At 52.5% G+C, this 16,102-nt stretch overlaps 1 protein-coding gene across 1 annotated transcript; it reads right to left on the bottom strand.

Moving 5' to 3' along the window:
* Positions 1-7,363: 7,363 nt before the first annotated feature.
* LOC136452948 (RING-H2 finger protein ATL65-like) lies at positions 7,364-10,285 on the bottom strand. Its single transcript, XM_066453518.1, has one exon. It carries the CDS (start codon positions 9,408-9,410, stop codon positions 8,094-8,096), a length of 1,317 nt encoding a protein of 438 aa, XP_066309615.1. The 5' UTR covers positions 9,411-10,285; the 3' UTR covers positions 7,364-8,093.
* Positions 10,286-16,102: the final 5,817 nt, after the last annotated feature.

The raw sequence follows: 16,102 nt of genomic DNA, 5'->3' as shown, positions 1-16,102 counted from the left end.
TCTCTCTCCCTTCCCATGCTGAGGCGGGCCTCGGGCCGGCCTAGCCTGTTAAAAAGGCCATGCTTTCTAGGTCGGCCCGGCATGGAAAGTGGCTTGATGGGCCATGCCTGGGCCATCGGCTAGGCACGGTGGATTGGGGCGGCATGGCCCGGCGGCCCATCATGCTCTACCGTGTCGTGCCCTACCGGGCCATGCCGGGCCTAGCCATGTGGCCAGAATGGCCATCTTTACTCTAGTTGATCAGAGGGTCAGGCTCTATCACTGGATCCTCATCAAGCTCCATGACTTCAGGGTTGGATGGAGCCACTAGCTAGTTAGCCCCTAAGCCCAGGGTAGGTGACCTATCACTGGTTTATTTTGGCTCCTCATAGCGGACCGAGGGCTTGTACTAATCACTGGCAAAGATGCCCATCGGCACTGTCTCTTGGTTGGACGCCATTTTCGCCAACGCATTGGTCGCCTCATTGAGACACCTCGGGATGTGATTGAGCTCGAGACCGTCAAACTTGTTCGCCGGCTGGCGGATTTCTCAGCAATACGCAGCCATCTTGGCATTATGGCAGCTTGATTCCTTCATGACTTGGTCGATGACTAGTTGGGAGTCACCCCGGACATCAAGCTATCGGATACCCAACTCGATGGCGATGCATAGGCCATTGATGAGTGCCTCATACTCGGCCACATTATTGGAGGAGGAGAAATGGATGCGAACCATGTACCTCATGCGTACCCCAAGGGGCAAAACAAGACCAGCCTCGTATCGGCGCCTTTCTTCATCAGCGATCCATCGAAGTACATCGTCCAGTACTCTTGGTCGATGACTTCTAGCGACATTTGGATCTTGATCCACTCTGCAACCAAATTAGCCAGCACTTGGGACTTGATGGTCATCTGAGGGGCATATGAAATGCCTTAACCCAGCAGCTCGAGTGCCCACTTTGCGATTCTTCCTATGGCATCCCAATTTTGTACAACCTCACTGAGAGGGAAGGATGTCATGATCGTCATTAGATGCGACTCAAAATAGTGACGCAACTTCCTCTTGGTGATAAGGATGGCGTATAGGAGTTTCTAGATTTAGGAGTAGCGAGTCTTGGAATCAGACAAGACCTCACTAATGAAATACATGGGACACTGCACTTTGAGGGCATGTCCCTCTTCTTCTCGCTCTACCACCAGGACGACACTGACCACTTGCATGGTGGTCGCAAGGTAGAGCAGAAGTGGTTCCCCATCATTCAGGGAGACTAGGATTGGGGCCTTTGTTAGGAGCTGCTTAACCTTGTCAAGTGCCTCCTGAGCCTCGGGCATCCATTCGAAATAGTTGGCCTTCTTTAGAAGCCGATAGAGGGGCAGACCTCATTTGCCAAGGCATGAGATAAAGCGGTTGAGCGTAGCAAAGCACCTTGTAACTTATTGTGCCCCCTTTATGTTCTAAATCGGGCCCATCCTTGTGATGGCCGAGATCTTCTCTGAATTGGTTTTGATGCCACTCTCAGAGATGATAAAACCCAGCAGCATACCCATTAGGACCCTGAAAATGCACTTTATGGGGTTGAGTTTGATGATGTTTGCTTGGAGCTTCACGAAGGTCTGCTCTAGGTCGGCTACAACCTGGTCAGCCCATTTGGACTTGACCCTAATGTCATCCACGTAGGCCTCAACGGTCTGCCCGATGAGATCCCCGAAACACTTGAACATGCAGCGTTGGTACGTAGCCCCATGTTCTTTAGGCCGAATGGCATTGTGACATTGTAGAACTATCAGAATGGGGAGATGAAAGATGTCACGAGCTAGTCGGACTCTTTCATTGTGTTTTCATGTTACCTGGAGTCCGCATCAAGGAACCAAAGGGTTTTGCATCCTAAGGTCAAGTTGACTACTTGGTCTATGCATGACAAAGGAAACAAATCTTTTGGACACGCTTTGTTGAGACCCGTATAGTCAACACACATTCTCCATTTCCCACTCTATTTTTGTACAAGAATAGGATTGGCTAACCACTTAGGGTGGTATACTTTCTTGATGAACTCGGTCGCCAAAAGCTTCGTAATCTCCTCACCGATGGCCCTAGAGTTTCTCCTCATCGAAGCGATGTAGGCGCTGCTTCACCAGCTTGGAGCCTGGCCTGATCTTCAAGGCATGCTCGGTGACTTCTCTCGGAATGCCTAGCATGTCTGAGGGTCTCCACGCAAAGATGTCTCTATTGGTGTGGAGGAAGTTGGCGAGCGCGCTTTCCTATTTGGAGGAAAGCGTGGTGCCGATATGCACCACTTTGCCCTCGGAGCCGCTAGGGTCTATGAGGACCTCCATGGCATCCTCTATAGGCTTGAAAGACCTAGTCGACTGCTTGGGGTCAGGTGCTTCTTCGACGACCTCCTCCCTGATGGCCGCAAGCTCTTTGGAGGCGACAATTGCCGCGACGTGTTCGCAGCACTCGAGCTCACACTCGTAGGCGCGCTAGAAGGAGGTGCCGATGATGATGATTTGCATGGACCCAGCATCTTCAACTTCATATAGGTGTAGTTGGGGACGGCCACGAACTTCACATAGCATAGACATCCTAGGATGGCGTGGTAGGTCCCGTGGAACCCGACCACCTCGAAGATAAGGGTCTCCATCCTATAATTGGTTGGATTCTTAAAGGTGATGGGCAGATCAATCTACCCAAGTGGCATGGCCTGCTTTCCAAGCACGATGCCGTGGAAAGGCGCACCGATTAGCTAGATGTGCGATCGGTCGATGCCCATAGCGTCGAGCATTTCAGCATACATGATGTTGAGGCCGCTGTCATCATCCATCAGCACCTTGGTGATCCGCTTCATGCCGATGATTGGGTTGACCATGAGTGGGTATCTTCTTGGATGTGGGATGCTTTCTGGGTGATCGGTCTGATCAAAGGTTATGGTGGACTCCGACCATCGAAGGAAGGATGGCACGGCCAGCTTGACTATATAGATCTCATGGCATGTAAGCTTCTAGCGACGCTTGGAGTCATAGGTGGCCGACCCTCTGAAGACCATGAGGCAGCCATCCAGCGTCGAAAATCTACCATCCTTCCCCTCAGCGTCGTCTACGGCCAGCTTGGGCTCCTTCCTATGCTCCCCTTGTTGGAGCCTCTAGACAAAAACCGCTTGATGAGGATGCAGTCCTTGTATAGGTGCTTGATAGGGAAAGCATGGATCGGGCATGGCCTTTTGAGTAGCTTCTCGAAGTGGTCTAGGGTACCCTCGATGGGCTTCTAACCCCCCTTACGGTCAGCAGTGGCCATGAGTGAGCCCTCACGCTGCTGCTTATTCTTCTTCTTGTTGGGGTGGTTAGAGGCACCTTCGCTGACATCCTCATCCTGCTTTGCCTTGCCCTTAGGGTGGTCGAAAATCGCCCCGACTGTCTCCTCGCTCGAGGCATGGCTGGTGGTGATGTCGAGGAGCTCCTTGGTGGTTCACGGGCCCTTATGTCCTAGCTTGTGAACTAGGGACTCACAGGTGGTCCCAGCTAGGAAAGCTCCTATGACATCGGCGTCGGCGACGTCGGGCAGCTCGTTGCACTACCAAGAGAAGTGCCAGATGTACTCACAAAGAGTTTCCTCGAACTTCTCTCAGCAGTTTTTGAGATCCCATGGGAGTTTTTTGAGTTCCCATGACGCGCGTATGTGTCTGGAAGTTTCCTACGAAGATCTCTTTTAGGTCCGCCCAACTTTGGATTCGGTTGGGTGGAAGGTGTTCCAACCACGTTTGTGGCGAATCGTCTAGGAACAATGAAAGGTTGCAGATAATGAAATTGTCACTATCCGCTCCACCGGCTTGGCAAGCACGCCAATAATCCTCGAGCCACAGTCTGGGGTTTGTTTCCCTAGAGTATTTTGGGATGTTGGTCGGTAGTCGGTACCGCGGTGGGAAGATGGCATCGAGGATGTGTCAGCCAAAGGCCTGAGGTCCCAGCAAGTCGGGGCTCGGGCTTCGGTCCTTGCCGCTATTGTAGCATCCACCACGACGAGGGTGGTAGCTATGGCTAGCCTCCTCCCTCTCCCCACCATGGGCATGCCTGCGGGCATCCAGTGTGTTGCGCGCATCTTGGTGGAGGCTGAGACGCTCATGCACTAGGGCCATGGCGCGCGGCCTGCCGCCTCGCTACGCCTGGTGGACTAACACGTCCCTCTCAGGTCGCTCTGAGAGCACGCGCTGGCTGGCATCGAGCTTGTGTCATCGGGACAGTGAGCTCTTGGACTGCTGCGTCGCCGCACGCTCGAGTAGCATGCAAATCTCATGATGGGCTCGATGATCCTCGGGTATCGTGGGCTCCAGAAGCCCTCAGAGCAAGGCGGCCATGGTAGCAATGTTCTGGCTTTCCTAGGTGAAGTATGGGAGGGCTTTGTTGTCCTCAATGATCCTCTGGTTCATGTCGTGGGCCACGGCACGCGCACGCCCTCCATCTCCGTGGCGCTCGAGCTAGAGTTGTGCTTCTTTGAGCTCTTGTTGTCACGCCCTCAGCTGCTATACCCATAGGCGAGGTGGGGCCCCTGCATCCCCCTCGACCTCATCATCGAGGTCATCTGTTGGTGTAGCGAGGGGTGATGGCTCCCCTGCTAGAGTTAAAGTCAGAGGGCGACTCCAATTCTCCCACGAGAAGGTCATGAAAAGATTCCGTGACGTATTCGGTCATCCAATGAACTCGTCGTTCGTAGGGGATGAGGGCGTGTGCTGCGCCACAAGGTGGCCAACGGTCTCTGTGGCATGGCACAGATGAAACGGGAGCGCTATCGGGGTGCTCCGGATGAGATATTCTAGGGAGAGCGACTCTCCTTCGGCAAGCTGCGCCATGACGTTGGCGAACAAGAAAGTGAGGCGGCGCAGTTACTCCTGGGATGGTCGGGGTCCTAGGAAGGCGTCGAGCTAGCGCTTTAGCCTCCCGTAATCGAAGCCAAGGAGTTGGTCACTCCTAGGGGCGTGGGCCTCTAGTGCGTGCAGCTATAACTCCTTAAGCGCCTCGGTGATCATGTCGAGGCCGGTAGAGTGGAGAGGCTGGACGGCTGTGGGAACAAGCGCCAACTCTCCCTCCATCGTAACGATGAAGTCCAGGTTCCTAAAGCACACGTGCGCGCCTAGGACCCAGCTGTCGCCGTAACTAGCCATCCGAGGCCTGATGTGGACGTCGAGACGCGCAAAAGGCCCCTACATGGCGCGCCAACTGTCGGTGTTTTTGAACCACTGACGAGTAAATTTGTATTTACGCATCTGGCTCGGATGGTGTGCTCAGAGGATATAAGAGTTTATACTAGTTCAGGTGAAACGTCCCTACGTCCAGTTCACTGCTGCTCGTGTTACTGGCACTTGGTTTGTAGTAGGGGTTACAAACAGGCGAGAGAGGGAGAGGATCCCAAGTCTCTGGTGGAAGAAATGAATGGGTGCTGAGAGCTCATTTGCCGCTCAGCCGTGTGCTCGTGTCATGCTCTTGTGTTCAGATCCCTGGTAGGGACGCCCTGCTTCCCCTTTTATAGGCGAAGAGAAAGCGTGGGTTACAGAGGAGGAAAAGAAGAAGAACGAGAGAGAGAAGAAGGCTTCCAGGGTTGTCGAGTCCTTCTCCTTCATGTAGGCCCCGCCGATCTTGTAGATGTCAACAGGGATGGCTTCATGTCGTGGCCTTGTTCGTCACTGGCGCCATGCATAGGCATCATCTGCCGGTCATGGCGTTCCACTCCATCCCGGCGGGCGTCGTGGTGAACTGACGCGCCTGTCCGTGTCTGTGCTTCGATTAGGCAGAACAGCACCGACACATCCGACATTGTTCTTGTTGTGAATCCTAGGAATGGTCCGTCATGACCACGGGTTACATTGAGGCATGCCAGCCTCTTCCCTGGCGTCAGAGTTTTGGTCCAGGCCCATACGCTTGGACCTGGAGTGATTGGTGGCGATATGGGTCCCCGTCGAACGAGACAGAACCCACGTCCTCAAGGTCGGGCGAGACGGAGCCCGAACCCAAGGGGTCGGGCGAGATGGAACCCGCGTCCTTGGGGTCAGGCAAGACAGAGCCCGCGTCCTCGAGGTCGGGCGAGACGAAACCCGCGTCCTCGAGGTCGAGCGAGCTGGAGCCCGAGGTCGGGCGAGATGGAAACCGCGTCCTTGGGGTCGGGCGAGACGGAGCCCGTGGCCTTGAGGTCGGGCGGGATGGAGCCCGCGGCCTTGGGGTCGAGCGAGACTTTTCAATACGTCTCGAGCCATTCGGGGGAGTCAGCGTGGGTGCTAACTCTCTTGCTTTAGGTATCCCTAATATCAATACCTGACAATAGAAAATATATATTTGTCAAGCAAACTAAGTGGTTACTTATATTATACTAGATCGTAATGGCAGTATGAGTAATTTGGATGCAAATTTAGAGGGTATATGTATGTTTAAGATTATATACTATATGATAATGTAGGTAGTTTCGATGCATATTTGAGGGGCTACTCTATGTTGTACAGGTGGGTATTTTCTTTTAGAAAACAATATGTAGTGGTTGTTATTATCAATGTGACTATAGCCTAACGAATCAATGGCCATACTTTTCAAACAATTGTGAGAATTTTTCTAAAATTAATGTTTCCAGGACATCTCTCGTTAGGACTAATATGAGACTTTATTGGAACCTCTCAATTAGTAATAGAGATACTAGTATGAGTATTTTCTTTTGTTTAAGAAAAAAGACAGGCCTAAACAATGAAATCTAAACTGAGTGTAGCTCAATTAGTTAGGTTTGCTGTGGTGGAACATGCCTATTTGAGCTTGTGTTCCTAGCTTGACATGTGTGTTTATACTTTTTTCCCCTTGATTTATTTCACTATAGATTTTGTGGCACTATTCTTTCATTGGTAGATGATGTGTCCGTTGACAACGAGACATATGTGATGCCTTTCAATCTCGATATCTGCTCGTTTAGTCTCTCAGAGTTGCTTATAGTGGTCGAGTACGTGTACTGACATATATATCAACATCTACGTCTGTACCTTTATTTATTAGAAAAAAACTTAGTTATTTGTAATAAAGCAAGCAAATGGTTTACTTTATCCGTCCCGAGAAAGGGATACAGTTCTTGGTTCCTAGCAAGTCAATCTTTCTCGACTTTGATCAAATATATATATATATATTATGAATTATGATATCGAATAATTGAAATTAGATTTACTATGAAATACATTTTCATATTGTATCTATTTAGACAACCAAAATATTAATAATATTTTCTATATACTAAGTCAAACCCAGTGAGGTTGACTAAATCTAAACTCAGAGTCGTATATTTTTGGAAGGAAGTTTACTGAGCTAGTATTAACTGCCGTGCTATATATAGCACATACCGATGGTGCGCCGTAAGACATGACAAACACCCAACACATCAAAGTTATGGAACTGCCTTTACAGTAATACGTTTTATGGAACTTATATAAAAAAAAAGCAAAGCTAGTATAAATTACAATATAGTACCGCTGGAAATACAGTCGAAAACAGGAGAGGCTTGGCCTAGCCGTGGCCATGAGACAAACCAAACGGTTGAGAATTGAGACGGAGAAGCATGCATGCATCATCCATCCTCGCCGCCTATGACTGTGACTACGAGCCGTCCGGCGAGAAAACGAGGGCTCCACCCGGACGGATGCCGTCGTTTTCTGATCGGACGGCCCAGACATGCCTGTGCCCCACCGGCCCTACACGCCGGCACCGCACCGTGCACCGCCCTTGGTCAAACACCAAACCAAACGAAACGTTGCCGGGCGCCGACACGACGACGACGAGAGGAGATTTGAAAAGGTGATGGATGATGATTGATGAGACGGAGCCGAGCCGAGCCAAGCGCCCAAGCGCAGTGGCGCCAGTAGGAGTCAGAGCTGGGACCCACCCGAGCTGCTCTGCTGGCTGGCTGGCTGCAGGAAGCGACACCACGCGGTCTGGGCACACGTCCTCCCGCCATTAAAACCCCGGCAGGGCCTCGCATTTATCGCGCCATTACTGCCCGCCCCCGTCTCAACGCAGGCGCCAGGCCCACACCACCACGAGGGGACGACCGGAGCCCGAGATCCGATCGACCGCTCACTGACACCGCTCCCCGGCTGCCTAGCTCAGCGGCTCAGCCGGTCCGGCGAGAGCAGCGCCTCGGGGTCGCCGCACCGGAGCCGGCTCGACGCGGCGGCCGCGCGGCTGCTCCGCCTCGCCGCGGCGGCCAGGATCGAGGGCGGCTCCGACGCCAGCGACATGAAGAAGCCGCTCCCGCCGTCGCGGAACCTGCGGGAGAACGGGGACGGCTTGCACGCCGCGCCGCCGCGGTACGACCGGAAGGAGAAGACGCGTGCGGCCGCGGATCCGCCCGCGCCGCCGCCGCCGAACCGGGACGGCCAGCGCTTGCTCCAGAAGCCGCGGCCCCGGGAGGTGGTCCCGCCGTCGGTCGCGGCGCCTGCGGCGGAGAACACGCGGTACCGCCACGGAGGCGACGCCGTGGACGCCGCCTCCACCATGGCGAGGCTGCGCTCGAAGCCGAAGGAGTAGGAGCGCTTCAGCAGGAAGTCCCTGGCGCCGACCGCCAGCTGCTGGTCCGGGCTGGCCGGCGCGATCTCCGCCTGCTGCTGCTGCTCGCCCGCTCCCACCGCCGCCGCCGCCGGAGCATGAGCAGGCGGCACCGGGTGGAAGAAGAGGAGATCGTCGAGGCTGGGCCGCACTCGGCGCGCGGCGGCGCGGTGGAGCGGCGACGGCACGGGCAGGGGGAGCGCGACGGCGGCGCGGCAGAGCGGGCAGGACGCGTGCGCGCGGAGCCACACGTCGATGCAGTCGGCGTGGAACGCGTGCGCGCACAGCGGCAGCGCGCGGAGCTCGTCGCCGTCCGCGAACTCCAGCAGGCACACCGCGCACTCCCTCGACGCGCCGGAGCCCCGCGCCGACGCCGACGACGAGCCGGCGCCGCCGGCGCCGGTGGCCAGGTACTGCGCCGACGGGAGCGACTTGATGGCGGCGTCGTCCAGGCCGTAGTAGGGCGAGAAGGTGTGGTAGTAGTTGTCGTACGTGGTGAAGGACGCGAACGAGTCGTCCCCGCCGCCGCGCGCCGAGGGGGAGGACCCCGGGATCATCAGCAGCCGGAGGCGGCGCCGGCGCCGCCACCGCCGCCGCGCCGCGCGGAACACGCGGCTCACCAGCCGCGCGTACAGCACCACCAGCAGCGCCGCGCCCACCACCGCCAGCATCGCAATGAGCGGCGGGCTCAGGCTCGATCCGCCGCGCCTGCCGCCCGCGAACGCCGCAGACGGCTCAGGCGCCGGACCTGGACCCGGACCCGGCGCCGGACCTGGGCCCAGCGACGCGAACGCCGCGTAGGGAGAAGGCGGCGAGCTGACGGCGGCGGATGGAGCAGGGGACGACCGCCGCCGCCTGGGCGGCGGCGCGCGCATGGCGGTCGCGGCTGGCGCTGTCGTCCTCTGGGCTCTGGCTGGGCGGGTCAGGGTCAGTGCGCAGGAGGAGTCGGAGGCGCAGGTGGCGAGCACATGGCGCAGCGGCAATGACTGCTGCTGCTGCTAGTGAAAGTGAGGCAGCAGCGGCGCAGCGGCATGATGCTTGGACGTGGTTGAGTGCGATGCGGTGCACCGGGGCTCTTTGCGAGCGGCCACGCACCGGCACCACTCATCTCTCCGCGCTGGCGTACAGCGGTTGGAACGCCGATTTCATTTACTTCCATTCCACCAGTGCAGGTGCAGGGCACCATTGGATTTTGGATCTCATCACAGTTTTTTTCCCACTCCCTTGCAGAGATCAACAAATTGGCGCCGGATCGAGCCTGAGCATAGCTGGTTGATGACTTGAAAAAAAAAAGATAACCTGGAAAAATATGGAATTCACTGATAGATTTTTTTTCCAAGGGAAAAGGAAATAATATTAAAATTTGGCAAAATATATCTATAGACTAGATTACATATGAAAGAACTAGGAATAAAAAGAGGTAATATTCTATCTAAAACAAAAAAAAGAAACAATATTCTATCAAATACTCTCCAAACCTTCTTTCCAAGTGGTTTTGATCAACGCTTAAGACGAAAAGAGCCTCATCAAACACTAAAACCGTAGTAGATTTCTTATACCGAATCTACCGGCTAACCTAAAACCTTAGGCACGTTGTAATATCCAACGTTCTAGAACTAGAGCGAAACATATCCAAAATTGATGAAAGAACATGGTCAATTGAATCGTCATCGAGTACAACACATGCTGTGGCTCTGTTTGTTTCGCCGAAAAAACAAGCTAAAATATTGTTCCGACTAATTTATTGTGAGAGAAAAACACGGTTCCGACTGAAAAAATAAACTGAAAAGTACGGATTATAGGACAAGCGAACAGAGTCTATAGGTTTACCAACTTCAACCATTGATGCATCTAAATCGATAAAAGAACGTCGCTGGTTGAATCGTCATTGAGTACAACAAATTAAGGCCCTATTCGTTTCGCTGAAATTTGGTTGCTGCTGCTGATGATGCTGGTTTCTTGTGAGAGAAAAACATTATTCTTTTGCTGAAAAGTACTGCTGAAGTAGTGCTGAAAAACGAGATCTAAATGTTGCAAATTTAGCAACTCCAACCATTAATCCATCATGTTAGACGTCTAGTTTACTCTCCTAGTCTATGTGCGATGAGGTTATGGCCCACATTCGCCCTTGTATATGGTAACCACAGTCTGCCCGGGCGTGGAGCCACAGGTGGCCGAGATTGTCGGCAGCAAAGGGAGTGTTGGCCAGCTTATTTGCTGTCTTATAAGTCACGATACAGTATTTTTCTCTCTTAACTCTCGAAGCCTAGAGAAAAAGTGGCGATGAGCCAGAGCTCTCCCCCAGTGTCGTATAACTGAAACCAGTGTTCGCCTAAACGGCCTAAAACGGTCAGTAAACGGTAAACAGTGGTAAACTGTTTTGTTTAGGGGATAAACGGAAATTAAACGGTTGACCGTTTAAACGGTAAAAAAAACAGGAAAAACGGTCTAAACGGCCTAAACGGAACGGAGATAAACAGCTGTTTAAGCGAACACGAGGTAAATCTAGTTCAGTTTTGAATGGATAAATTTGTATACTTAAGTTTATTATATTTATAAATGTGTACACTTGATATGTTACATGCATAAATATCTATATTTGGTTCTTTTCACATGCATAAATATATATACATACCAAAATAATTGATTTTTACTCGGATAAATATGTATAAATGCTAGAATACTTGATTTTTTTACATGCACATATATAATTATATGCATTTTTTTAAAGTATAAAACCGTTTAACTTCGTTTAAACACCGTGTAAACAGGCTAAACATTAAACGAAGGGCGACCGTGTAAAGACCGTTTACCGTTTAGAAAAACATTGACTGAAACTGAAAATAACTTTTTGGGGCCTGTTCGCTTGAACTACTTTTCAGCCAAATCAATCTATTTCAGCTTATTCTCCCTCACAGAACACTATTGAATCAGCCGAAACCGGCCGGCTTAACGACCAGCCGAACAAGCCAGCCTTAAAAGTAAACTTCGGTTTACAAATAGCTGAAACTGAAAATAACTCTACATCTATATTTGACCTTGATGCTTGCAATTCTAGCTGTATATAACAAGGACCGTTGACCTGTGCCTGGATTATGGCCTTAATGGCAAGTAAGGTGAAGATTGTGTCCCTGTCTCAAGAACAAAGACAGCTGACTGTTTTCATGCACAAATGGTTCAGGGAAAAGTATTCTCATTAACGTGTTGATATTTTTTTTTTTGAAACAGAACCGGCAGGAGAGCTGTCTATTGTATTAAAAAGAAATGAGCCTAGAAAGGCATTGTACAAGCATATACAAAGTGTAAAAGAGGGCAAAAGCCCGACACGCTCCACCTCAGGTGGCCTCAAATCACACGCGCAATAATAAATTGGAGATATGCTTTGCTCCCGCCATTGCCCACAAGCCAGCCTCTTCCTTGATCTTCTGGAGGAGATGTATTGGTGTGGATTCTTTGCGCTCAAAGATTCTTGCATTTCTTTCGGTCCACGCCTCCCAACAAACAAGAATGATAATAGAGCGTAGCCCTCGCCTCGCCGTCGACGGTGTTCGATCTAGGTTTTCCCACCAAGTTTGTACGAAGTCTCCTAGCACCCAGATGGAAGGCCGCTGGTGTGCGTTGCCTAGCCACATTGCAATGCCCTCCCAAATGTACCTAGTGTAACAATAGTCTTGAAAGAGATGGACTCTAGATTCTTGACTGTGTCTGCAAAGAGGACACACACCATTTGTCGGATACCGTGAGAAGGGGTACCCTAAGCAAGACCCAAAAAACGACTGCTTAGACTTCGTAAAGATCGAAACCAGCTAAACGCTGCTGGCCTCGGCCGATTGTCCGACTCGCCCGAGGCCCCATCGCCGCGAGCCTCGGCCGACCCTCCGCTTCGCCCGAGGCCCCTCACCACGGGCCTCGGCCGATTCCCCGTCAAAGGCCTCGGCCGGGCCACCGACCCTCTGTCTCGCGCAAGGCGGGCTCGGCAGCACTCCGCCACCTCTTCCTTCTCCCGTCCCTCTGGCAAAACGTCGTGTCACGACAACCCAGCCAACTGCTGCCCCTGACAACAGCCGCACGCCCGGCACAGTACAGCAGAATGGCCGATGGGACAGGAGGCAGGACTGGGCAGGGGTTACCCGCCACTGTACTAACCACCGTGACGCCCATGCCTCACTATGCTGCCAACTCCTGCACCAAGGACAATGCAGCGTGGGGAGCCACGTCTGGGCTACTGTAGCCTCGGAATCAGTACCCAAGGCCAGTAACTCCCCCCAAGGACCTCGACAGTTTGCTTCACGGGCTCGGCAGCCTGAGGGTCCATGACCACCGAGCCCCCCGCGATGGCTCGGCCTCGGCATAGCCGCTGCCCTCTACGACGTCATTACACGGCAACCCGCACGTCGCCCGCCATGTCCTGCATCAAGCCGTACTGAAGCCCCACGACGCACAAGACCGAGTACGACCAGCATGTCACTTCCGCATGTCCCATCGAGGCGCTCGACCACTCCGACAAATCACACGACGGCGCAGTGCAGCGACGTGGCAGACCAGACGTCCGTCACATCAGCACCCTGCCATCCACGACGGGACTGTGCGAGGGTTACCGGCTACTGTGCTGCCTAAACTCCTGCACCAAGGACGGACACGACGTGGGGAGTCAGAACCGGGTTCCTGTGACCTCGGGGCCAGCGAACCGACCGCTCCGCCCCGCTCGAGACCCCCGATGAGCCTCGGATTCCGCCTCGCCCGAGACTCCCGGTAGGGCCTCGGGCGAACTGGCCATGCTCCGCCTCGCCTGAGGCTGGGCTCGTCCCGCAATCTCGTCACCTCCACCTCAAAAGTCACTCTGGCAGGCTATCGCATCCAATTAATGCACCCAGCTGCCCTCACTACGAAAGCCACCATCGGCAGTATGCCGCGACAGGACAACGGTCAAATCGCCTTTTTACCATCCCTTACTGACGATACAGGGCACCGTATCCTGTAGACGCATGTTCGGCACTGTTCCGCCCAAATCAACTATCGACGATGGCCGCCCAGACCTCACATTGCCACCCGCTAAAGGCCTCGGCACAGCAGGCCTCAGCACAGTGGGTCTCGGCCTCAGCGCGATAGGTCTCGACACAGCCTACTACAGCAGCCACCAGGCCTTGGCATTTCACCAAGTCAACAAAAGTACAAGAGCGCAGCATGTCGTCAGCCTTGAAGACCATACCGACTAGACATCGACTGGAACTCCCACGACGCCATACTGCTTCAGGGAGCGGAATACGTCAGCAAATAGTAGCCTTCTCATGTACCTCTCGCTTCCTCCTTGTAACTATAAAAGGAGGTAGCCAGGGCCATTTCTGGGGGAGCAGAAGGAAAAACACACCGATAGAATCACGCACTTCCACGCTGCTTGGGAGCAACGTCCCAAGCAGTTCGCACCACCCTCGCCGAGACCTGGGGCTAGCTCCCTCTCTCACTCAGCTTGTAACCCCCTACCACGAGCACTCCGGTGCAAGGAATACAAGATCAATCTCTCAGACTGGACGTAGGGCCTCGACTGCCCGAACCAGTATAAACCTTGTGTCTCTTTGCATCACCATCCGGGATTAGGGACACGCAGTACAAATTCACTCGTCGGTTGAGGGACCCCCGGTTCCAAAACACCGACACCATTATTTGGCCATGCTTGCGCTTATAGTCTATCAGAGGTCCAGATTCTGTTTTGGATGGCGAGCCACCCAAAGAACTTGCATTTTGGTGGTGCCCAGACTTTCCAAATCAGTCGTTTGAAATTGGTCGTCGTTGATCCAATGAATTGCGCGTGGTAGGCCGATCCTGTTGTGAATTTTTCATCTGGCACGAAATTCCAAATAATGTTGTCTTCCATGTCCAATTGGAGCTGAAGGTGGTTTAGGGCGTGCCAAAGCTGAACGTACTCCACAAAGTGTTGGGAAGTGAAACCTGCATGCTATAGGTCTATGTCCCTAATCCAGGCTTTGTTGTGCAAAGCTTCGTTGAGCGACTTGTTTTTATTTTTTAAAATTTAGAAGATATTTGGAGCTAGATCATGGGGCCTTTGACCTTGGAGCCACGCGCTGCTCCAGAAGGATGTTCTCCTACCGTCGCCAACTGTGATTGATGTTGCTGCAGTGAATAGGAGCCTATCAGTCGTGTCACATGGTGTGTCTAAGTTAGTTAGCAGCCTTCTTTCTCCCTCTCATTCTTTCCACAGCATCTGAGACGTAGTGCTCTTGTAAAATTTCCAAGATGTAGAATGCCGAGACCCCCAGATTCAGTTGGTCTTGTGGAACGTGGTCAATTCACTTTGCATTTCCCCCCAGTTAGCTTCTTGGATCCAGCCCAGAGGAAACTCTTCCTAAGGTTATCAATTTCCTTTAGCGTGGCTTTGGGAGCTCTTAGGGATGTGAGGCAGTACACAGCTTGGGAGGTGAGTACTACTTTGACTAAGGTGGACCTTTCTGCATGGTTAATATTCTTGCCATTCCAAACAGTGAGCTTGCTCACGGCTTTGTCAATAAGAGACTAAAAATCGATCATTCGCAATCTGGTGCTTGTTAGAGGTAGCCCCAGGTATTTTGTTGGGAAACGAGCTCGTCATGCTAGGAAATTGCTCAAGGCCTCATCTAGGTTGACACCTTGACATCTTATGGGGATGACAGATGACTTCTCAACGTTTGTTTTCAGCCAAGTCGTGTCCCCGAACTTGGCGAGAATTTCAGCAAGCATAGTGACATCCCTCTTATATGGCTTAACAAAAATTGCCATGTCGTCCGCATACATGGATGTCTGTACGACAGTGTGTTTCCCTTGAATTTTGCCAAGTGTCCCTCTTCCGTCACAAGGTCAAGGATTTTTTATAGTGGGTCGATAGCAATGACAAATAGCAGGGGTGAAAGAGGGTCGCCTTGGCGCAATCCTCGGCCTTGCTTGATAGGTGTAGTGGGGACTCCGTTGAGAAGGTTGGGGGAAGATGATGATGATAGAAGGGCAGCCACCCAGTCTCTCCATTTTTGGGGAAGCCAAGCTTGCTCATTAGGGTGAGTAGATATTTCCATCGAACTGAGTTAAATGCCTTGGTTATGTCGAGCTTGAAAAATAGGGCTGCGATCTTGGATCTATGGAATCGACGCACAGCACATCGGACCGACATGAAGTTGTTATGGATGCTTCTTTTTTTTATGAAGGCGCTCTGGCTCTTGGAGACCGGACTATTCATGTGAGGTGCCAGGCGCATTGCCAAGACCTTTGCAATGATCTTCGCGAAGGAGTGAATTAGGCTTATGGGCCTAAAATCCGATACCGAGTCCGCCCCATCCTTTTTTGGAATAAGCACGACGTTTGCTGTGTTGAGGATAGCTAAATTGGAGGTGCATAGTCGATGGATAGCATTAGTCGTGTTCATGACATCCCCTTTGATAATATCCCAGCATTCTTTGAAAAAAGACCCGTAAAGCCATCCGGTCTGGGCGCCTTATCAGTCAATATCTGATTTATGGCACTCCTGAGTTCGGATTATGTAAAGTCGTCGGTCAGCATATCAAGATTATGTGTGGAAATTTAC

The sequence above is a fragment of the Miscanthus floridulus genome, chromosome 5 (assembly GCF_019320115.1).
Source record: "Miscanthus floridulus cultivar M001 chromosome 5, ASM1932011v1, whole genome shotgun sequence".
Classification (NCBI taxonomy): Eukaryota; Viridiplantae; Streptophyta; class Magnoliopsida; order Poales; family Poaceae; genus Miscanthus; species Miscanthus floridulus.
This window is presented reverse-complemented; position numbering and strand designations above follow the sequence as displayed.

What these genes read in the sequence shown, in the direction of transcription:
- LOC136452948 (XM_066453518.1), bottom strand. Translation starts at nt 9,410, where the DNA reads ATGCGCGCGCCGCCGCCCAGGCGGCGGCGGTCGTCCCCTGCTCCATCC.